The sequence below is a fragment of the Amia ocellicauda genome, chromosome 17, assembly GCF_036373705.1.
Source record: "Amia ocellicauda isolate fAmiCal2 chromosome 17, fAmiCal2.hap1, whole genome shotgun sequence".
Taxonomy (NCBI): Eukaryota; Metazoa; Chordata; class Actinopteri; order Amiiformes; family Amiidae; genus Amia; species Amia ocellicauda.
In genome coordinates, this window is record NC_089866.1 from 2062348 (window position 1) to 2085114 (window position 22767).

The following is a 22767-nucleotide window of genomic DNA, read 5'->3' on the forward strand; positions in this document are numbered from 1 at the left end:
TATCCCCTGCATTTGTCATGAAACACACAGGAGGATGCTGTAGCGCTTCCCCAGGGATCGGCCCGGCGCAATATCTGATGTCCTGGAAGCAGAAAGAGAAAACCAGAAATGGCTAAAAGAAAACCTTTTTTATTCTCTATTTTTTTCCCTTTTCTTTTGTTAAGCAGCATAATGTTATTTTCTGGTCTCCTGAGATCTTCCATAATCAGCCGCTGGTCCCAGGTGTGGGGGTTACCCATCGTGTCCTAGTCCGCTTCACTGTCCAGCACTATGCTGGGGAACTGCCGGCCCCCCTCGCCCAGCAGGGAGTACAGGCCTCTGAGAGTGGACGGGTCGGGACGCCCAGAGGACCGAGCGGCCCGCAGCCAGGGGGTCAGCTCCTCACTCAGCACCTGCGGGGGACCGAGACGGGCACTGGGCATTGGAAACAGGGTTATGGACCAGATTAGAGTGAATTAAATATTATTAACCTTCCTCACAATTATATGTCCTTTTAAGTTAACCTGAGACTCGTTCATCTTAGTGAGAACCAGTAAGGACTCCGGCTGACTGAGACAGGACCTCCGCGCCACACCAAGCTCAATCTCCCAGTGCCAGGTGGCCCGCGCTGACCGCTCTACCTTGTGCAGGCGAGTCTGTTGCCGAAGGATGTCCACCTTCAGCCGCAGCCCCTCAAGCTCCTTCAGCTCCACCGGCGTGGAATAACACAGGATGGGGGGCCGGGTAGCGGGGGCAGCCTCCCCCCACGAGCTCCCGGTCCTCACCGCGCAGCAGCCGCCTGGACTCAGTCTGTCCCACGAGTCCACCGCTGCAGAGAGAAACGCAGGCCTGTGAGAGGAGAGATGATTCCAGAGGCACAGAGCCACCAGGAACAGCCGTCGCTTCATTTTCAAAGGGTCTGCACTAGAGCTGCACAGAACAATTCCTCCCATTCAGTGCAGAACGTACTGTTCTCGTTGTGTCGGCCGTTTGTACCCACAGCCTGCAGATTAATGCACACAGACACTCTCCGTGTCTAGTTTCCCATGTGAGGGTCACTCTAACCCAGCCGAGTGAAAATCTCAGTTTTAATACCCTCCCGAAAAACATCCAATCAACCAAGCAGCTGCGCTCTGTTCGTTACCTATAAAGGTACCTATAAACGCATCACACATTTAGAAAGCAATTAATCAACCTATGTGTTACCTACATTGTAATTACATTTAAACGTTTGTGTATCGTTGCTTCGAGTATTAAGCAGACATCTGGTGCAACAACAAACCGAGGTTTTCCTGTTTTGCACAGAAAGGCTATAAAAGTACAGGACTCTCCTGGGAGGAGAACAAAACCTGAGCTTCTTCATTAAGTACGGCAACAATCAATACATAACCTAATGTACAGCAACATTTCAGCACCGCATCAATAATCCCGGCTTTGACCTTTCACGATTTCATAGGATATATGTAGGTTGTCCCATAGTTTTAGTCTAATATTAAATATGTATCCACCCAAGGGGATTCGCAGTTAAAAAAACATGCAATCCATCACACGTTATGAAATACAAACGGTCATAAAACTGTCGGGAAGGCATTCTGTGGATGGTTCCGGTTCCCAGGAAAGATTTATTCTGGAGTCAATAAGGGGTCCATGCGTGCTGCTCAAAGGGGACACACAGAGAGGTAAAGTAGCAGGATGATGTTTGAATATTTTGTTATGGGAGTTTGAAAGGAGTCAGTGAACGCTGAGCCACTCGGAATGAAAGGCACTCACAATACCGAACACACGGTGAGTCGACGAGAAAGGAATGCAAGAGGATTTGATCTGTGGTGAAAACCAGACTGGTTTCCCGAAATATACATATTTAGAAACCACAGCTCGTATACCGCCCCTCGCAACCCTTCCCGCTGCTCGGAAGTTACACAGACCAACAGTGTGTGGCCTTGGAAAACTAATCCCACATCACGCCGGTGCCGAGGACCGAGGCCTGGGAACAGCCGCGCCGCCACAAAGGCAGTGCAGCTCTCGAACGCCGTCTCTCCTCTGTCAATAAAACACTTCTTGGCACAACTATGCAAACTGAAGAAAGCTGGGATATGGAGCACCAGTGCCAAGCCCATCCCACACAGACCGGCTGACCCTGAGTGGTTTTGACCGAGTGTCCCTCAAGGCACCAGCCGGACAGGCGTTTAATTTGCTTACTGTCTCCAGCGGGTGGCATATCCCAGGGACAGTAGTGGAAGTACGTACCGTCTCTCAGCTGGTGGGTCTGGTGAAGCAGGTCTGACAGGGCCCCCTCGAGGCCTTCCAATGTCAAGACGCTTTCACACTCCCGCGTCCAGCTCTGGGACCCTGCAAACACACAGCGGGGTTAGTTGGCATGCAGGCCGAGTGACAAGAAAGGCTCGTAATGCAAGCTTGATAAGCTGCCCGTTCTCCCATTGGTCCCTTTCATCAAATATCAAACTACAACAACAAAAACAATCAAATACCACTTACATAATTGCTCTCTGGAAACGCTTAAGGACTTTTCCTCGCTCTGAGAGATTTAAGCGTCTCTGTAGATCAAGGAACGCATCCATCACTGAAACTCTAATTAGTGCTAATGTCTGTGGGTTTACAGCAGGCAGTCAACATTGAAATTGAACTTTAGATCGGAACTGAGGGGCACATCGGAATTATTTGTATTTGTAGCGAACTTCTTACTAAAAAATTCTGGATTTTATGTGTTTTTAGTTTTTCTTATCCCTACAGGAACTGGGCTAAACTCTGGCTCCATCTGTACTGAAGTCAGCGTTTTGTAGAACAGCGGAAGATAAAACAGAAAGGTCTCTTCCTGACTGTGACCACATTCTGCATTTAACAACTACAAACGGTGCATTCGACAAGTGAACGGCATTGAAAGAAATAAGAGAGCGAGAGACAGACGCTGACTTTGCACATTTCTTCCCCGCTTGTCTGGGAGTCTCCTCTGGCATGACATCTACGTGCCCCCCCAGCCCCAGCCCTTCCTTGTATCCACCTGTGCCTCTGTTTGGTGTCATTCCTGTGCCATCCGTTTCCTGCGCAGCGTCCAGGCAGCGGGACAGAGCGGAGCACAGGCGCTGCAGCCGGGGGATCTCCCGCCTCACGTACACGAGAGTGCAAGACGGCAGCTGAGGGAGGAACTGGCAGGAGCATCAAGGGCAACAACAGACACCAGCGCAGTACGTCTGAGCAGAAACGGCCTAATCTAACGCTTTGTAAATGAACACCAGCTAATACAAATAAAATGGGTTCCTGTAATTGTATCAAAAATCAAGATGAATCGAGACAAATCAGCACTGAACGGACAGAGTACAAATATCCACAGTCACGGCACGAGAGACGCAAAGGCCGTGTGTAGGAAGTGTGGCGTAGGAGGTCAAGGATACGGTGCTCTGCAACCTCTCGGTGAAGCGGATCTGCTCTGGGCCCGGGCCGGCTGTGGAGGCAGACACTTTGTCCCACAGCCTGAAATGAAAAGACAAAACTAAACAGACGGCTTGTGCACAGACAGAACCAAACAAAGCTCAGAAGAGTGGACTAACTAGTCGAACATCCTCGCCCTGGCCTCCCTCATCCAAAAATGGATGCTCTGGCTAACTGATATTGTCTCTCTTACTTATTTAGTTTAATTCTGTGCAGCTACACTTGATTACATTTAAAAAGTGAGGAGGCCTTCACTCGCGAGTGCCTAATTAGTAAACTACAATTAACCGATTAGGCCGACCCATGCTGGCTCCTCCCACTGCACCACTCTGCCCTTAAGGGACGCAGTGCAGTCCTTCCACCTCTTACTGGCGCTGGGACTCTCTGCCTCACTCAGCTAGTGGAGCCTGGATTCACGTCTGAAACGCCCAGACTGCACTGCTCTCCACCCAGCAGAGACGTCCATCACAGCAGACCCCTCTCCCCTGGAGAAATCCCCCAGTGCTGACCTGCACTGCTGCAGACGCTGCTTCCTCCAGACCGCGGGCAGCTGTAAGTCTCTCCTGCCGTGAGGATGACAGATCAGACCAGTTATTCATTCACGAACGAGCATCAGAGGAGCTGAGAAAGTCACACCTCTGCAACAGGAAATAAACGCTGAGGAAATATGGGCACAGATATATCAGCCTGTTTACTGCAGGCACCAAAACACATGATTAACCTATAGAAGGGCCAGGCGCCCACTTCACACCAGACGGCTCTTACCCATGCTCTTTAAGGGTGAACTGCCTCCTGTCTCCCTCATCCTGTGGGCTCTGCCGGTCTCCCTGACAAGTGCGAGGAGCGGGTGAAGCCCCCAGGCCACCAACCAAGTCAGGAGACACGGTCATCTGGGACACCGGGGACTGCGAATCCAGCGATGACCCACCAAGGCCTTTCGCGGCTGGAGTGGCACCAAATGCCACGACCGCAGGTGTGGCCGTCGTCCTCTGTGGTGCTGCAGTCTTCTTCGAGGCGCCCCCCGCCGAGTTCCTGACCACCCTGCTGGGCCGAGTGAGGGGCCGGCTCCCCCTGCTCTCCTTGTGCGCTCCTCCGGTGGCTGCTGATCTCTTGGCATCTTTCAGTTCCTTCCCCGGCATGGGGCGGCTGCGCTCTGTGCTCCGATTGGCCATGCTGCCTGATGCCGTCCTCCTGACCTCTGACCCCTGTGGCCCTGCCTCTGTGTGCTGGGCAGCACTCCGCACCCGCAGCGCCTTCTCCAGCACGCGCTCCAGCAGATCCACCTCCCGCCTCTCCTCCGGGGCCGGGCTGGGATCTACACACGTGAAAAGTGGTGCCAGTTTTTTTAACAAACGAGTAATTCGTCGGAAAAATGACCCAATTGTTACACAGACAACTACAACCAGGACAAAACCAAGGCCGCTACTGTAAATAAATCACTGCCCCACTGTAGTCCTGAATGATTGCTGTTCTGAAGTCAGCTGAGCATTTACAAATCTGCCCCTGATCCAAAAACAGAGAGTAACAGACCTGCCCTGATGTCGGGGGCCAGACCTTCCTTGGGAACATCTTGCAGCTCTTGTCTCCTGCAGAAACGTGGACCCACATTAAACCCACACGACACACACAAATTCACAGGTAAGACACACAATACAACACCCTTGGAATCATCCTGAGGACACAATGTGATGATAATGAGTCATGTATTTATTTTATTATACAAGGACAGTCTGTGTATATTGGATTTCATATATTTATATATTTTTAGGGTGTGTTTATGTCAGTTTTTGAACTGCTGCATATCAATCGCTCCCTTGGGGACAATTCATTACTGACTGACAGACATTCTGAGGCAACAAGTGCCAGTAAAAATGGCAAAGGGGCGTCAGAACCAGGCTGGAGAACAGGGGTCAGGCCGGCAGAACGAGGCGGGGGCACAGCGGTCCAGACTCATCCCGGGCTCACCAGGGCTGGAGCAGCGTCCTGCACCGACGAATGCTCTGCTGCAGTCTCTCCTCCTCTTCCCTGCACTGCTGGATGGCGAGCCTCAGCTCCCGCAACGACCTGCGAAACACAATACGACACATTATAGCTGTACAAATATACCGTAATGTGCCAGGGAGGTAACCACGCTCGTCTAATGCCACACGCGGTGTTACAGGGCAAGCCATATGTGATTAGTCCTGTCCTCCTGCATATCGGCGCAGGGCTAGCACATCTCTAGGGCAGCTTGTGTGTAAAACTGTGGGAGGGTCCCTGCTAAATGAAGTCCGTATCGTTAGTTTGTGTATTGGCTTTATTGGTTGTTGTGGGTGATCATGTAGGGTGAACGTGTGGGGACAGGTGAGCTACCGGCGGGGGGGGGGGTTAGACCGGCACGGTAGTCACGCACAGGTGGGGTTATATAGTGGTGTTTGTGGGGGGGTTGATTCAGACGGAGCCCTAGGAGAGTGGAGCCCAGCGCCTGTTCCCCGTATTACTGCTACACACTGTGGTGACATTAAATCCCCCTAATCATCATTCTACAAACATTACTATATATATATATATATATATATATATATATATACAGATAGAGAGAGACAATAAATTATATGTACTGTTACTTTTTTTTTTTTTCCTTTTGCTTACCTTTTATTATTTTTCTATGTATGTAATATTAACTGCTTTGGTAACACTACAGAACTGTTTGTCATGCCAATAAAGCACCCTTGAATTGAAAAACTGAACTGAAATTGAGAGAGAGAGAGAGGGGGAGGCCTGTCACATTAGGAGAGGACCCATCACCTAACAGGACAGGACTCATACGTGTAGCACTGCTTGGGTTTTGATATTATTATTAATAATAACAATATGCGTTCAAGTGATGCTGAAACACTCAGATGTCTGAAACGCAATTTAACTTTTTTGTTTAAAGTTTGTAACTACAGCTAAATTACTTTCTCTGGGGAGAGTGAGCATAAAAACAGAGACTAGCGCTTCGCCGACGTGTGTGCATCCCACACCTATCAATTATAACCTTACACCAACAGCAACGATCTGCTCCACACGTGTGTTCATTTACTCCTGGACTCGGCACGTATCGACAAAGACACCGGTGTTTGTACACAGTGATATTGCTGGCCACTTTGGACCCGTGTCCCTCACCTGTCTGTCGCTAACATGGCGAGAGTGTCCGGGCAGGGAGTCCGCGGCCGCCCGGCAGTTGAATCCTCCGCGCCGACTTCCGCAAACAACGGGCTGCGTCGGGTCCTGACGCGCGCAGGTGGCCAGCACTTTGCCTGATCACTTTCAGCCAAACCGGGGGACGTCTGTCTGTTTCCCTTCCTCAGCAAGCGGAGTGACTTTCCACAGCAACACATCCTTCATCTTAAACCTGCTCCAGTGCAGGCCAACTGCGAGAGCCGATCTGTGCAGAAGAGCTCGTCCCAGTGACAGCATTGGCAGACCCTCCAGCATGGCAGCGCCCTTCTTTAAGATCAAGAGCACATTCAATCAGATCAGCGTCGTAGAGCACTTTGAGCCAAGATGCATTGCCTCATTCCGGGGTATTATAATTTGCTGCTGCTGCTTCGGGGTTATATGCAATGTAATGAATAGATGACCCCATTGTTATCGTTTTTACCAGGTAGTCTACAGTATGCAGAGATCTTCAACGTCTGCAGTCAGAGCCAAGGCACCTCAGGACCAACTTAGACTTTAATGATCCCTTACATGAAATTAAAAATGAGCTGCAATTCAGCAACTGATGCAAATAATTCATCATCCATGACTTGACCTCAGACTCGAACTGTTATTCCCATGTGATCTGTGACTCCACCTGCCTCATTTCAATGTCTATGACAGTGATTCCAGGAAGGTGTAGGAAATCTTACTGAAGCAATTGTTTTGGACACGTTTGTTCTGTGTCGTGATCTAACAGTGTTCATCTCATAGGTCATTGTGATGGGATCCTACTTGGAGACAGAGGCTGCGTATGTAGACCCTTCTTCGTGAACCCATACCCAGAATCAGCACCATGGGCCCAAACACGCTTCAGTGTGGTTCTAGCAGGGATGAGAGTCTGAATTGAAATGACATTGGGGCGACTACAGTCAGGTCTACGTGGTCTGAGGGTTGCACCAGACAGAGCCTGTGACATTGTTGTTGGGTGCATTACTTTTGTGCCTCTCTGGCTTGTTAACATTCCCACAGTTTTCATAAGCATTGCCACCAGTGAGCAAAAACACGCCAACACAAAGAACAACATGTTGTAAAATAAATCCTTTATTTAGAAGTTCCCGGATGGTCCTGTTGAAGAGAAAGCAGATTGATCGTTGGTCCAGTTGTAATTCTGACAGAGCACACATCTCAGAATGGGGTTTTAAGACAAAAGCCTCTTCACGTGGTTACACTTACATCCAGCAGCTGTTTATCAAGCAACTGCATCTCTTTCTCTAGTTTTCGCATTTTCAGCTGCCGATAAGAGATCTCCTGCTCCAGGTAGCGCTTGTAGAGAGACCGCATGTCTTCCTGGCTTTCTGCGTTTCTCTGAAAAACAGTTCAGAATTCAGTTTAATACGGTGTTGGTCACAGTCTTGCCTCTCCCGACTACAAAAGCACGGGTAGGTCTTGAATGAGCATCACCTCTCTGTTCCCAGCAGGTCCGGGCTCAGCATACTCTGGGTGTGGTTCGGTCCCCTAAAGAAATACAAGGTTCAGTCCAATGCACCACTCGATGGAGAGATCGTTTAATCATCTGTGATTAGCATAGCTTTTAACTCCTCGGGAACAGAGCACACATATGGTCTCAGCAGTCTGCTACAGAATTAGGAATAATAGGAACTCTGGAACAACTGCATCTGTTTTAGAGAACACAACCAATGTAGATATACACATTTCTATATCTATATCTATACACAAACACACACACCTCATGTAATGGTTCATATAGAGAGCCGTTACACGAGAGACCAGGTACTCACTTCACTAGATTCCTCCTCTGGGTCCACAACGATTATTGGCGGCTGCAGCAGGGTCACTGAATGTCCGGTCACTGCAAAAACATGATGCAGTCTGTGTCATTACCTCGACTAAACGCGGAGGAAGCCCCCCAAGACGGAGACGCACTTACTTTTGGCGTATGAGTGCCTCAGGCAGCTGGCAGGCTCTACACAGGAGCTGCCCCCAGCGATGCCCCACTTCATGGGCCTGCCCCCATCCTGCTGCAGGGCCAGCGGCTCCACGGACTTCACTTCAGGGCTCTCGGGTCTCTCTTCTTCCGTCTTCTGCTGCTTCACCCTCTTCTTCGCTGGGATTATAAATCACAGCTCACTGGCAAGTCATTCTACACTTTGTCAAACTACTTTGGGTCCTTGGAAGGCGCTATACAAGTCCCATGTGTGATTATGACATGCCATAATGAGCATACTTACCGCTTTGAATAATGTTCTTGTACTTCACTTTCACCTGCTGCCAAGTGCGTTTAATGCCCATTGGATTTTGACTGCATGACAAATTTGATACAAGAGTCATTGATTTGGCTACAAAAAGTGAAAAAAACAATTATATCAGACAGATTAATTAGTACAACATAATGCAGTATTAGATTTTTTTTAAAAAAGGTCAAATTATGAGAAAACAATAGAGCTAATCATTCTCATGCAGCAAACTCCCAGTCCATATTACACCCCATCACTACAAGAGTGCATATTTACATTGGAGGCGTGTGAAATTAATATTGGGCTAAATACATAGCCTGTGCATTATTATTATTATTAACAAACATTTTAAAACTAACGTACGCATTGAGCCTATCTGCGATGTGCTGCCACGCTTCCTCTCTGCTCTTGGCCGCGGCTGCAGTGTTGCATTTCGCCGTGATGATGGATTTATACTCCTTATAACTTTCCAGGAGCAGGTCCTGCTCACTCAGACTGAAGAAAGTGGCTCTCTGTTTGGACGTCATGTCTCGCACAGACCATTGTTTCAAACCCCCGCTTGGTACGGCAGCGCCAGCACGCCCAGCCGCCCGGCGCCCCGTGTCCTAATCGCGGGGACGAGTCGAGCCTGTCCTCCGCTCGCCGCTCGGGACCTGCGATAGTCACACTTCCATCATCGGGTTAATTTAATCCGGCTAACGTCCGATTAACCTGAATTTGTTAAACCAGCTAGGAGGAAGAGGGCCCTGGCAGGACCCGCGACATCCTGTACCGTGATCCGAAGTGCCATTAATCCGCATTCACTTCAATATCGATGACACTGCGTGTGTTAGCGTGCAGATTATTATTACGATTATCCCCCGGGCGAATCGTGTGTGTTGTGCTTCTGTAGGTGTTTTTTTAATTGAACTACTTGTAGGTCTCTGCCAGGACCCGAGCCCCGTCTGTCCGCCGCACAAAGCCGCTCAGCGCAGACGAGCCGCCGGGGCCGGACGGCAGGTGTCCCCGGGCCACCGTGTCGCACAGCGCATGCAGAAGCTTCAGTCGATCCGATTGCAAAGCGCAGACACGATGTCCGTGGCCCTGCATGTCTGAAAATGACTGTTTGCGCTCCGAGCTGAAATCCCGCTGCGGCAGACCCGGGCCGGGGCGAGATCTCGCGATAACACGCTGCAACTATGGAAACGGCAGACGCAGACAGTTTAATAACTTTAAAACCCAAAACCCGGGCCGCCGGGCAAACACACCCACAACACTGACTGCGTTTCAAATGGAGCCCAGCCAAGCAGCAGGCGCCGCGGTGCCCGTTCAGATCACCGTCCTGAGGGGCAGAAACCTGGTAAGCAGCTCGAAACAAAGATGGATACATTATTACACACAGTGACGCACAAACCGCACAGGCGTGTGACGACTGTAATTGTGCAGCTACATTGTATCTGGTCATCATCTCGTCTAGCGTGGAGAATGTAAAGCAAACATTGAGCGAAATCATGCTTTCATGAATTACGCCACTCTGTTACATCTGGCCAGTGCAAGAGTGAGATTTACTTGTCAAAGTCTTCTACAGAAACAGCCTGAAGGTAACCTGTACGCGCTGTATCCCTAATTAAACCTGACCCGAGCCATACCTGGCTGGAGTCCATTAGCCTTCATGCTTATAAAAGTCAGATTAGATGTAGCCGGGTCGTGTGGTGAGGTAGCTGTGTGAGGCTGGCATTTGCTTTGTGGCCAGGGGTGTTGAACGAGACGGAGGCGCCAGAGTCTGTGTCTGTATTGGCTGTATTAGGGTGCCGGATGATTCGCTCTACTCCCCCGCAGAAAGGCACCAAAGGAGAGTCCTGCCTCACCTTCATCCGGGCTGAGTTCAACGGGGTGGTCCTGGGAGACTCTCAGAAGCTGGAGGCCTCTGCAGACCAGGGTGTCGAGTACAACTTCCCCTGCAGCTTTGAGTGCGCCGAGGGCTCCAACACGCTGGACGACCTGGCACACAAGCCTGTCGTCCGTGAGTATAGCAAGGCCTGGGTGGGCTTGGGTTACTAGGATGTGTCTCAATCCTGTATCTTATCACACGGATAGACAACCTCAGCAGTGAATGCGGAGAAATAAACGCTCTTTTACATAGCGTTTGGGGGCGTTAGCAACACCACTTTCTGATCCAATACGGTACTACAACACAACACGACCACTTTTAGATCCTTAGGGTTTCCTCCGAGACTGTTTGTTCAAAAGCAGCGGTGTTTTCCAGAGCCCTGGCCTAACGGTGTTGTCGTTGATACCAAAGTTTGTAGAAGCACAATGTTTTGATGCTTTGGTTGCTCTGACAAACCATGACTTTCAGATTTGAATCTTCTTTGTCTGGTATAAATCAGTAATTATCGCTCACATTCATTAAACAGATGCAAACAACATGCTAGGTGTCAGGTTGAATCGCCGTACAACGTGGGTATGTGTGTCATAGTTTATTATACGTCAGTAGTGAAACTGATCTCCCTTCCCCTCTCTCTCCAGTGACCCTGTATGAAACCCTGCCAAAGGAGAAGAAGCAGAAAGATGAGAAGACACTGGTCCTGGGCCAGGCCATCGTGGGCTTGCTGCCTCTACTACAGGGTGAGTGAGTGAGTGCAAAGGGACGCATTTATTCTTGAGTTTGAAATGCATTAGGAGCCAATGGCAGGCTGTGGACATGCTGTTTGTCCTGGACGAGGGACAGCTGGCACCTAGTAACCCACCCCTCAGCTCCTTGTCAGTGAACTACCGCTGAAATCTGTATAGAAACCAAATATGTCTAATGTGTATATTCCTCACAATTCAATATACAATGAAATGTGTATATTCCTAACAATTCCCGGTCCAATTCTTTTGTAGGTCAGAACACATTCAGCATCACGGCCCCCCTGCAAGCAGCTCCTGGCTCCCCAGGAGACGGTGGCGTTCTGGAGGGAAGTGATAAGGTAGGGAATTCTCTGTGCTTTGTTTGTCAGGTTAAGCATGTTGCTGTTCAACACAGACAAAAGTACATGGATCGAGGGTTTAACTGAATAAAAGAACATCAGAACATAAGACAGTGTCCAATCGAGAGGAGGTAATTCGCACCATCGTGCTCGTTTGGTGTCCATTTACAAGTGATCCAAGGACTGTGTGAGTGTGTGACCAGCTGTGTTTGCTCTCCTCCGCGCAGCCCTCCCTGGACGTGGCCATCTGTGTCCCAGAAGCTCTTCTCTCAGAGGCTCAGCTCGCCGACTCCAATCTGCTGAAGGTGGCTGTGGAGGCGGCCTACTCCGTCCCCGAGGCCTGGGCGACGACGGGACCGCCGTTTAACTATGTGGCTGCGATGCAGGTGCCCCTGACGGCTGAGGTACGGAGCCGGTCCCTTCACAGAATCGCAAAATACAATCCATTACTCAAATGGGTGACAGACAGAGGGTAGGATTTACTTCTCATCCTTAAATCTTTTGTGTAAGCGAACTGGCACCCTGCTGCAGGGCCCACGATACGACTCTTGTTTTGCGGTGCTGTACAGTATCATGGGCCTGCAGCAGGGTGCCGGTTGGCTTAAACAAAAGATTCCTGTCTCGACAACTGACCCATGTCTCCCTGCAGAGAGAGCAGCTGCTCGCGTTCTCTGGTGGAGCCTTGAAGCCGGGCGGGGAGAGGGAGCCGGTGCCTCGGCCGAAGAAGTGGCCCGTGGGACCCTCGCTGACCCCCGGAGCCCAGTACATCCCAGGGGCATTAATAGAGGGCCAGCCCATTGAGGGGGAGAACGGGGAGCTGACTGGTTTGGAGGTAAATGTAGTTCCATTGAAGTCCTGTCCCAGTTTCCCAAATTCTGTCTGTATCCCTTGTGTAGTGGTTTGTGTTTTGTAGCATGTGTGTTTCAGGAGGCGTGTCTGTGTTACGTGTGTGGGTGTCTCGGGAAGCTGTCTGTGTCACGCGCGTGTGTGTGTGTCTCAGGACAGGGACTTCCGTGTGGAAGCAGAGAGCATCCAGAAGCGGGTGATCTGGGACACAGAGAGATGCTGCTTCCTGGAGGGAGGAGCCCTGGGCCGGTGAGGCTGGCATCCCAACACTTACCTAACCTCTTCCCCAGAGACGCTCTAGTGTGTTGATGTGCTCCTAGATCTTAATAACGTCTGTCCGCTGCCCTGTCTATCGTGTCTGTCTGCCACCCACACCCTCCATTAAAGCAGAATAAAGCCCTGCTTCTCTCCACAGCCTGGCGAAGCGCATCGCGGACTGCCGGTTCTGGCCGGTGGAGATTATGAGGGCGCAGGTGAACACCGGCAAGGCGGTCAAGGCTGGCAAGGACAGGGGGGTGAGTCCCACAGGGCCGGCCGGCATCCTCATAGCAGCGTCCCCAGGGGTGTACAGGCAGCACTGGGGTTGGGTCCGAGTGGTCAGTTCTCCGCAGCACCAGGGCAGGTGACAGTGGTGCTGAAGTGTCTGTTGCAGTGAGGCAGAGTCTTTCAAGGCTTTTTATCTATATGTCTATCTATCTATCTATCTGCCTATCTGTCGGTTTGTCTGTTAATAGTACAGCAAAACCTGGTTGTGTTCTTCTCTCTAGAGTTAATCTGTGGGGGGTTGCAGTTTGCATTAGTTGGCACACAATCCAACATCTGGACACAATGGAAAGTTGCCAAGTCTATATTAATGCACAATTTCAGGGTGGCCTATGAAAACTGCTGGATGGGGGGCTGTCTGGGAACAGGCTGGCGGGCCCATGAGCCCTGCCATTTCTGAATTCTAATTCCCTCTAGGGAATGTGAGAGATTAAGCAAAATGAGAGGATGAGAGCCCTGTGTGGTTTGTGCGGCCCTCTCTGAGGCTGCGTTCTCCTGCAGGGCGAGGATGACGCGCAGCTCTCGTTCCACGGGGTGGCCTACGTGGACATGGCCCCGCTGCTGTACCCGGGCGTGAAGCGCATCAGAGGGGCCTATCAGATCCTGCCCTTCTACGAAGCAGACCTGCTGGCCAAGGTAACGCGAGCCCCTCGGCCCCGAGACCCTCGCGGCAGAAGCCAAACGCTTGAGCGATGGGAGAAGTCCCGGTAATCATCTACCTCACTACCTTTTTTATCACCTGAGCGACAGTGAGAAGAGTGAGATGCGCAGGAGTGTGGCTGGAGTGGGGCCACAAGAAGCCATTGATTGAACCCAAGGTCAATCAATCAACTAATAAGAATGACTGAGACTCAGAGATTTCAGTTTTTTTAAATGAATCTATGTATTTGTCTTCGTTCTTTTCTCCGCACATTGCAGACGAAGCGGCAGGGCAGTGTGCTGAGGGACAGCCTGCGCCAGACAGGGGCCTCTGGGAAGGTGAGAGTGCCCTCTTCACTGGGCTCGCCCCACTTAAAGGGGGCTCCCAGCAAAATCCTCAAAGACGACAAGGGCGCCAAAGAGGCTTCTAAGAAGGTGAGGGGCCAGACAGCGCTGTGACGGACAGCGGTACATGGTGCTGTCATGTCTCTAGAGCACCTTCTGTGTATGAACGTCAGTCGCTATTGGGGGCATCGATGGCAGCTCCAGCATGGCTGCTTACGTCAGTCTAGGTAGTGTTGCGTTCAAATGGGAAACTAATTCCGACCCCCTCTGTGGGTCTGTTGTGTGATGAGCAGATGGGGTAACTGGCAGGATTCAAATACCACTGTGCATTATTCACTTATATTTGAATGTTTTTACCTTTTTTTTTGGTGTGTGCAAAGTTAATAGTTACAAAAAAAAGTATTTAGTTTTTAATTAGAGCTCATGATTTCTCTGTGCTTGTGTCACGAGCGATGTCAGAGAAATGGCTCCCGAAGCAATTAAATTTAATTGAGCCAGACTGCCTGCTTCATTACGAGAATGAATCATATCATTAGCCCATCTGGCTGCCGGTGAAACACAGTCATCGGGAGCAAGAAGGGCCGCCTGCATTCAAAGGCAACACGCCGAACAGCAGATTGAGTTTGTTTAGGTGCGCAGATTTAGTAATTGACTGCCTGAAGGTACAGCTTGAACAAGGAGATGATAGTGTCTTCAGTCAGCAGGAAGTGATATTTCCAGATTGTCACGGACCACCTGTACGAGGGATGTGGGCAATTGTTCAGCTTCCTAAACGGAATCTCCAGTGTGGATCGTAATCCCACTGCTCAGATTTCCTGGAGTGATGGGAAAATAATCAAATGTGGCTTTGAGAAGACAGATACGCAATTATACAGGAGATGACATCAATAGACAACCGCCTCTGTTGTTGAGGTCGTTGTCTTTGTTGTGATTCTAAGTTTGTTGTACAAGAGTTATTCTACTTATGAACGAATCTTTAATCTAGGCAGTGACGCGCAGTTTAATCTGGTACTACCAAGGATAATCCCAAATATTTGCAATGTCCTCATTTATTTATTTATGTATTCTTTTATCGTTCAGCTTACGTTGCGCCTGGCATGTGTGTCTGACCGCTGAAGTGAAAGTCCAGGCTTGTCTTGACCTCTCAGAGCTCCTTCTGTCCCTCTGCAGGCGTCTGCAGAGCGTGTGGCACAGAAGCCGCAGGTGTCGGACAGCGTAGCGGAGGTGGATGTCGGAGTGCCGCTGAACACAGAAGGACAGGTGTGTTGCGTGTGTTCCGTGATGGACGGAAAGTGCATGAAAAGAAAGAGAAATAAATAAAAAGCAGTCTGAACACAACATTTACAGTAAAGTGGATAATTTATTGAATTAAAATCGCACAGTGGCTCAGAGTGGGGAGGGTTACTGCAGGCCAGACGATTGCAGGCCCCCGTGTGCATTCGCTGTCCGTGGCTATCTGTGCGCAGCGAATGAGCACTGCGTAGAGGAAGTGGATGAGCAGCCTTGAGCTGAGACTACGCCTGCCCTTCCTGTCTCCGCATGTGCTGCGTCAGATGTACGCCGAGGCCAGAACCTACATTGTGATCGAGATCGCCCTGGACAGGCCCCTGGTGCCCAAGAGACTGCCAGAGGAGCTGGCCAAAAGGTAATGCCACACAGACCGAGGTCAAATCATCTGTTAAAGAAAATAATAACACCACACTTCATTAGCCCACAATTGAGCGCTGTTGTGTTGCACCTCTCGCTCCGATCAGCACCCCACTGAGCCGCACAATGCCAGCCCCCCAGACACCAGACTCTCGTCAGACACCTGAAACCAAATTACAAACGTGTGCCCCTTTCACATATATAGGGAGTCAAAAGTGATCTGGTCTTGGCCTTCTTTGGTTTTTAAAGCAAACCCTTCCTCCCTTCCTCTGTGCTGACCTGGCGTCTGAAGGACCACTTTTGGATTAAAGTACAGGATGTGTTATGCTTTGGGTTTTCTTTAAATGCAGGCTAAACAAATTTAAATAACTTCAGTGAAAAGCCAGACTGAATGTGTAACCCCTGTTGTGAATGTGGGGGGCGTTTATTGCAGGGTTGCAGAGTTGATTCCTCCCAGGCCCCCTCTACCGCGCCGCCCTGCTGGGGCAGAGAGGGTGAGTGACTGGGGCTGCCACCCAAATATTACTGTTACTGTTGTTGTTGTTATTATTATTATATTGTTCCCTGGTCGTTGCCTTTGTCCAAGGTGCTTAATATTGTGAGAGATACAGTGAATGCAGAACAGTGGATTGGATAGTATGCAGAAAGAAGAAAGATGTATAAAATGTCAATTTTGTCAATGTGTCAAATACATCAATTCAGTATTTTCTCAGAATATGCTGTTGCTCAAGTCTCTAGCACCTCCTTGTGGTCATTTCATGTTATTGTTTTGAAGGACTCTTAAATGGTAAATGGGGTTTTAGGAGTCAAGATAAAAGGAAAACATGGGTATTGTTTGCCAGTGAGCAAGGGCAACCCAGCGGTTTTAAAAGGGCAGCAACTAATAAGCAAGAGTTCACCTGCTGGTTTAGAAAAATATAAAATAAACACAACAATAGAATATTTGTTTACTTTGGCGTCATGAATGAATGTGTCTGAAACAGTGGTTGTGCTCGCGGTCACGGCGGGTGCTCAGCGCCAGTGTCCCTGTCTGTGTCTGTGCCCCAGGCTGTGCGTGACTTCCATGGGCAGGTGGCCAATGTGACTGGGCTGCTGCTGGACCAGTACCATGAGCTGTTCGGAGCCGCCACGGCCCGTGGGGAGCTGCCCCTGGACGTCTGTGCCCAGGAGGAGCGCAAGACCAGGCTGCTGGGGGAGCTCAACTACTCTGGGAAGTACTTTGCTTTCAAGGAGCAGATGAAGGTACCGTTGGGGGGCAAATCCCTGTATTAATTAGAATCCCCAAATCCCCGTTCATACAACATGTTTTAAATGATTATGATTATTCTGTAAACTGGACTGAAGAGGAGAAGTCAAATTAGAAACAAAGACAACTCAAAACATGTACAGTCCCTGTCCTGGTCTGAAGGCAGCTTGCCCATCTGCCTCTGGTCCCCCCCCCAGCACTCGGTGGTGCGCATTGTGAGGGAGAAGATGCTGCGCACCGAGGCCTTCGCTGAGCCGGAGGAGCTGCAGGCTTTCCTGAGCCAGCTCTACATCTTCTTAGTGGACGAGATGCACGTCTCCCTCAACAAGGTGAGGTGCGGGGGTCAGGGGCACCTCAGACGCGCGGCTGAGACCCGTGTGGGGTTTATGTTCTCACTTTCTGTCCACCTCTGTTGCGTTGTGTGTGGGATGGAAGCTCTTATATAGTCTGGCATCCCACTACTGACACCAATGCTCTTGAAAGATATGAAATACTGAAGCTCTCCCCGCCCGGCTCAGCCTAGAACATGAACTGGCCAACACTGGGTGGCAGGACACTTCCTTTGCTTAAAGTTGTTCCTAGATGAGCCACTGGGGGACCCTCAAAACAGGTCACTGTTAACCCTAACTGAGCTTGCACCCCCCCACCCCACAGAGCCAGTCCAAGGATGTGCAGGACACAGAACCCCAGCCCTACCTGGACTCCGCCCAGCTGCGACACTTTGCCAGGGAGGCCCAGATGAATGAAGACTTCCAGCTGGCAGCGCAGTACTACCAGGAGGTAAAGTATGGGGCGCCGAGCCGATAATTTTTGCCATGATGTCATTCCTCAGTCTGGTGGCAGTCGGCCCCATTGTGTGTGCTCTGGGGGATTGCGTCAGAAGAAAGATTAAGGGACTGTGCAGAAAATCTGAAACAGGGAAAGGTTTTTAGTTTAGGGAAAGGCCGGGTGTATAAAGACATAGATACACGTGTGCATTTTGTTGCTGTCTGTTGGATCAGCATGCGAACACCATTCTTGGGGAAGAACGACCTCTGAAACTTGAGGAGAACAATCACAGTGCAGGAAGTGTGACTCGGAGCGCTTGTGAGGGGCTGTACGCCGTGGTGCAATGCTAAAATGCACTGCATAATGCACTGCACAATTCCTGTCGAGCAGCTATTTTAGTTTTGTCAGTGTAGCTGGCTAGCATGGAAACCCCAGGAAACCACAACAGAGAGTCATTCACCATAGCAAACACTGTCAGAACATAAATGAGGGTCTGTGTAAATACTGTATACACTCAGGTGCAGATATTCCTTAGTTGCTATGTATCTATACCTTAAATAGTATATTACAATAATTGAGATGTCAATGATTTGCTCTGGGGTGATGCGACATGTTTTTTGTTGGGTAATTCAACTCTGAACGCATGTACAAAATACAGTTCATATCCGTCAAACCTGGCAAGAGAAGATAAACATATATAGCATGTTTCTGGACTGGATGCACTGTGTTACCAGGCCAGCGCCGGTCCCAGTCGGTGCTGGTGAGATCTCAGGCCATGTTTTGTCAGAGGCTGGCGCAGGACCGCAGCGCCCCAGCTCACTGGTTTGACTATGGCACGTTCTGCATGCTCACCGGGGAACACGCCAAGGCCGAGGAGTGCTTCCACCAGGCTGTGGCCATCGACCAGAGACACCTGTCGAGGTGAGCACGGGCCTGGCCTTTCCTTCATCTCTCTCTCTCTCTCTTTAAATCCTGATTGTCCGGCGTCTATTAAATGCCGCAGAGTGAATTCAAATGCACCGTGTCTGCTGGGTTTGCCCTGTAGCCTCCTGCTGTGTGGCATCTTGGCGGAGATGGGAACACGGTTCGGGGACGCGGAGACCTTTTTTGAGGATGCCACCTGCGTGGACCCGTCCAGCGTAGTGGCCTGGACTCTGTTCGGTAGGTTTTTGGAGATCCTAGGCTCGCGGAGCTGCGCATCGATGAAAGGAACTGGAGACTGTAGCCGTCCCAGTCTGCTCCACGTCTCTAAAGCTGTCGCCTGGCTGTACAGGGCTGTTTTACGAGGGGCAGGAGAATGCCATCCAGGCAGAGATGGCCTTCCTGGAGGCCAATAAGCAGCTGAAGGTGCGATTCCAGGGGCCGGTGACAAGCGTGCCCCAGATGGGGGACAGGCGGGGCTCTGAGCCGCAGGAGGGGGCAGCAGCGGGGGAGGCCCAGGAGCCAGCAGGGAGCTCATTGAGCACAGAGAGACACCAGAGCACAGGTGAGGCAGAGGGCGCTGTGTGGAGTCTGTCACGTGACTATATCTTCACACGGAAAACAGTGCTCTGTATGTCAGTAGTGACTGTGGCAAATCTGGCAAATCCTGCATCCTGACAAGTCCTGTGCTTGGCCGGCAGAGGCGGAAGGGGACGAGGAGAGCGTGGCCAGCGTCTCTGACAGAGCGGGAGCTGCCACTGCAGGGGGGGGTGCTGAACCCGAGCCCGAGCCACCTGCCGCCCTCAAGCCCCTGCAGAGCAGACCCGGCCCCCCAGCCACCATCTACATGGAGACAGCGCACTTCCTCCTGGAGAACAACGCGCTGCAGGTGTGTACACACTGGTACCGCAACCCCCCCCACACCAGCTACTGCCTCGACACAAAACAGGAGCGAGAAGACAACAGTGTTGCTGCTCTTTACCAGCATGCACTCTTGCTGACAGACGAGAGCTGAATTCCAGCTGCATCAGTGTAAAGTCACAGTGTGTGTTCACTATCTGTTTCAGTCTGGCGTATTAAGAACAGCAGGGACCGGAAGCAGCAGGGAGGGGTACAATTAGGGGATTTAGCACGGCCTCTATGGCCTGTTTCTCCACTGTTGTCAGTGGGTGATCACAGGCACAGAACAGACAACACCACTGAACATGTATGCAGGCATCTCCATGGACTGAGACTGTTTTGGCACAAACAATAACAGAAGCCACAGGGGGCTATATACCCTTTCCAGTGCAATCTGTCCAGACACTTTAATCATGACTTGTATCCTGATAACTGAGTTCTGTGCCCCCTCCCCCCCGGTGTAGATGGCCCAGCGCGCTCTGGCTCAGGAGTTGCTCTGTCCAGACGGAGGCCCCAGCAGCTGCTATCACCTCGCCCTGGCCCGGCTGCACCTGCAGAGAGCCGAGTACGACCAGGCTGAGGGCAGCCTGAAGACGGCGCTACAGGACAGCTTTGAGGTAGCCACACCTTCGCCGTGGTCCTGTTCACCTCTTCCAGGAGAACCTGCGGGGTCAGAGGAAGAACTATCTGCAGAGTTAATGATCTGATATAAGCCTGTGTGTGCAGAGGAGAGCAGAGATGTGTAGGGTCCCACAAAACAGTCCAAGTTGGGTTGATGATGGTGAGGCTGTTGGTGGAAAACCTTTTTTGAAATCCTAAAGAGCAGGTGTTTCTGCAGAACCCCGACGCGTGGGCGCTGTCTGGACACGTGCACTACCTGACCGGGGGCTTGGATGCAGCCCGGCAGTGCTACGAGAGAACGCTGGACTTCACGAAGGACGCTTCCGAGATGCACCCGGTTTACCTGAGGCTGGGCAACATCTACCTGCAGGAGCAGCAGGTAAGTCCGCTCCTCACAGAAGGGCCTGGAGAGCCACCAGCTAGGGACAGGAATGGACGCTTTCTGTATATGATGTGCCTGAATGAATGACTCACAGAATTACAGTGGAATGTTTCGCACTAATGTTTTATTTTATATATTCAGATTCCTTAAATTCTTACTTTATTTTTAAGCTATAAAGGGATCATTGGCCGTGCTGGTATGGGTATTTGTTCTCCTCTGTCTGATTCCCTCTGTCCCCACAGTTTGGGAAAGCCAAGCTCACCTACCTGAGGGCCTGCAAGAAGTCCCCCTCCTGCCTGTCCTGGCTGGGCCTCGGTACCGCCTGCTACCGGGTAACGTCCCCCGGCACCGAACACACAGGGGCGATCCGTCCTTCGACAACACACTGTGACTCTCTGACACGGCACTGCATCTCCTGGGGCTCAGATCTGTAAATGTTTCAGAATTGCCCTTGAGAACGTGAACAAATAAAATGTAACAAACAGCTGATCTGAAAACACAGCCGAGGAACCCGAGACGCTCAGTGACGTCGTCCAGGTTGTTGTTGTTTTTTTTTTCAGCAGAGGGTAACTGTAAGACCTTTGACTTTAACAACAACTGGACTTGCTGTGTGAAATCACATCATTCTTCACTGTGTGCCTGTGGTTTCAGCTTGGGGAGCTCACAGAGGCCGAGGACGCTCTGACAGAAGCCAACACCTTGAACAACGCCAACCCTGAGGTGTGGGGATACCTGTCCCTCGTCTGTCTGCAGGTCAGTCCCGTCCCATCCTGCTATCTGTCCACCCCCCTACCAGCACCGTCTCCTTCTGTCACTTTTACCTGCGCTTTGCACGAACGGGGCTCTAGAATCATTTCCATAAGCGTTTCACAAGGACTTTGAGTGCCGTACTGGCTATCCAGAGCAGAAGACATTGCTGGGACACCTGTAGAGACGTATGAATATGTTGTTCAGAACTGTGCTGTCAGATTGTATAGAGGGTTGGTAAGAATACCCGTGAGGATCCCGCCTGCCTGTCACGTGTTCCCAACAGAACCAACTGCCTGACCCAGATTGGCTGCCAGTTCACTTTTTTCTGTTTTTCAGACCGGCAGACGTCTGGAAGCAGAGCAGGCTTATAAATATGCTGTAAAGGTTGGTCCTCCGCCAATTGCAAGCAGTGCTGCGCCGGTGACAGTGATTACCGAGCTGCAGGCTCACATTGCATCAGTACTGCAGAATGAATGTGTCAAGGGTAGAGTAACAAGAAAGAGGGGAGGTTTGCTAGGCCCCGGTTGCTTAGGATTTCCCCAGAAATGACTAGTGGTGAATTCAAAACGATGATCAGATTAGTATTATCTTCATCATGATCATTATTCACGACGGGTGACGCAGTCTTGTTCTCAGCAGGGAGCCCCGGAGGTTTGTGGGTGAGGGCTGGCCGTAGTAATGCATGGACAATAAAACAGCGCTACTATCCTGGTATTATAGTTGAAGTATCCTTTACATATGCAGGGCATTTTAATTCCTGTCTACAGCACAAGGTCTCATTGTACTGCAGCACCGTGCTGCGCTGTAGTGACTGACCCCAGCTCTGTTGTGGCCCTCAGTTAAACCTCCAGAAGGGCACCCTCCTCCAGGAAATTCACCAGCTGCAGCAGCGCGTCGGCTTCGGAAACCCATCCTTCTGAACAGGTACAGGCCCGGCCACGGCGCACCAAAGACCCGCAGAAACTGTGGCTCGAGCTGTTTTACACCACCACGGACAGAGCTCTTCAATGTGGCCCTAAAACGATGAGGATTAGACGCCATCACATGAGAAAGAAGCTGTTCTGAGCTGTGTGTAAATGAAGCGGACGGCTTTGTGCAATTTGTTGTATTAGCACATTTTCCCAAGTCATAAATCTACAGTTCACCCCGAGGTAAATCTGCACCCCTGTAGTCTGTTGGTTGCTCTCATTACAGCCTCGATGCAGTTGTCTCCTAATAAAAACAGCGTCTATTCAATAAAATCTATTGTCTTGGCACAGTTGTCTGCATGCAGAATATTTTCTTTAAAGCGATGTAGAGAATTAACCCACATCAGGAGACCGGGCTTGGGTGCCGCAAGTTTATTGTTCTACCCAAACCCAA

At 50.6% G+C, this 22767-nt stretch overlaps 3 protein-coding genes across 7 annotated transcripts; 1 reads left to right on the forward strand and 2 right to left on the reverse strand.

Annotated features, from left to right (window-relative positions):
• Positions 1-113: 113 nt before the first annotated feature.
• tedc2 (tubulin epsilon and delta complex 2) lies at positions 114-7526 on the reverse strand. Of its 2 annotated transcripts, none has more exons than XM_066690144.1 (10): positions 6574-7521; positions 5392-5490; positions 4957-5012; positions 4192-4741; positions 3936-3989; positions 3390-3468; positions 2999-3143; positions 2227-2328; positions 621-808; positions 114-392 (listed from the first exon to the last, which is right to left on the reverse strand). In XM_066690144.1, exons 1-10 carry the CDS (start codon positions 6786-6788, stop codon positions 246-248), a joined length of 1635 nt encoding a protein of 544 aa, XP_066546241.1. In that variant the 5' UTR covers positions 6789-7521; the 3' UTR covers positions 114-245. The 2 variants fall into 2 exon arrangements, with proteins under 2 accessions (XP_066546241.1, XP_066546242.1); XM_066690145.1 differs by having other exon boundaries at positions 257-414; positions 6574-7526.
• A 148-nt stretch (positions 7527-7674) lies between these two features.
• LOC136713151 (uncharacterized) lies at positions 7675-9378 on the reverse strand. 2 transcript variants are annotated; one of them, XM_066690152.1, is made up of 7 exons: positions 9210-9378; positions 8841-8911; positions 8540-8716; positions 8391-8461; positions 8053-8106; positions 7825-7956; positions 7675-7716 (listed from the first exon to the last, which is right to left on the reverse strand). In XM_066690152.1, the coding sequence occupies exons 1-7, from the start codon at positions 9371-9373 to the stop codon at positions 7693-7695; spliced, it is 693 nt and encodes a 230-aa protein (XP_066546249.1). In that variant the 5' UTR covers positions 9374-9378; the 3' UTR covers positions 7675-7692. The 2 variants fall into 2 exon arrangements, with proteins under 2 accessions (XP_066546249.1, XP_066546250.1); XM_066690153.1 differs by having other exon boundaries at positions 8841-8948; positions 9210-9291.
• A 555-nt stretch (positions 9379-9933) lies between these two features.
• cfap70 (cilia and flagella associated protein 70) lies at positions 9934-22661 on the forward strand. 3 transcript variants are annotated; one of them, XM_066690141.1, is made up of 26 exons: positions 9934-10185; positions 10665-10848; positions 11355-11453; positions 11712-11797; positions 12025-12201; positions 12447-12629; positions 12798-12892; positions 13059-13158; positions 13688-13822; positions 14105-14260; positions 15341-15430; positions 15724-15815; positions 16251-16311; positions 16865-17059; positions 17261-17392; positions 17718-17843; positions 18619-18752; positions 18877-18992; positions 19105-19317; positions 19454-19641; positions 20117-20269; positions 20491-20652; positions 20898-20987; positions 21307-21408; positions 21742-21789; positions 22245-22661. In XM_066690141.1, exons 1-26 carry the CDS (start codon positions 9934-9936, stop codon positions 22323-22325), a joined length of 3450 nt encoding a protein of 1149 aa, XP_066546238.1. In that variant the 3' UTR covers positions 22326-22661. The 3 variants fall into 3 exon arrangements, with proteins under 3 accessions (XP_066546238.1, XP_066546239.1, XP_066546240.1); XM_066690142.1 differs by having other exon boundaries at positions 14105-14164; XM_066690143.1 differs by lacking the exons at positions 18619-18752; positions 18877-18992; positions 19105-19317; positions 19454-19641.
• The last annotated feature ends 106 nt before the right edge of the window (positions 22662-22767 follow it).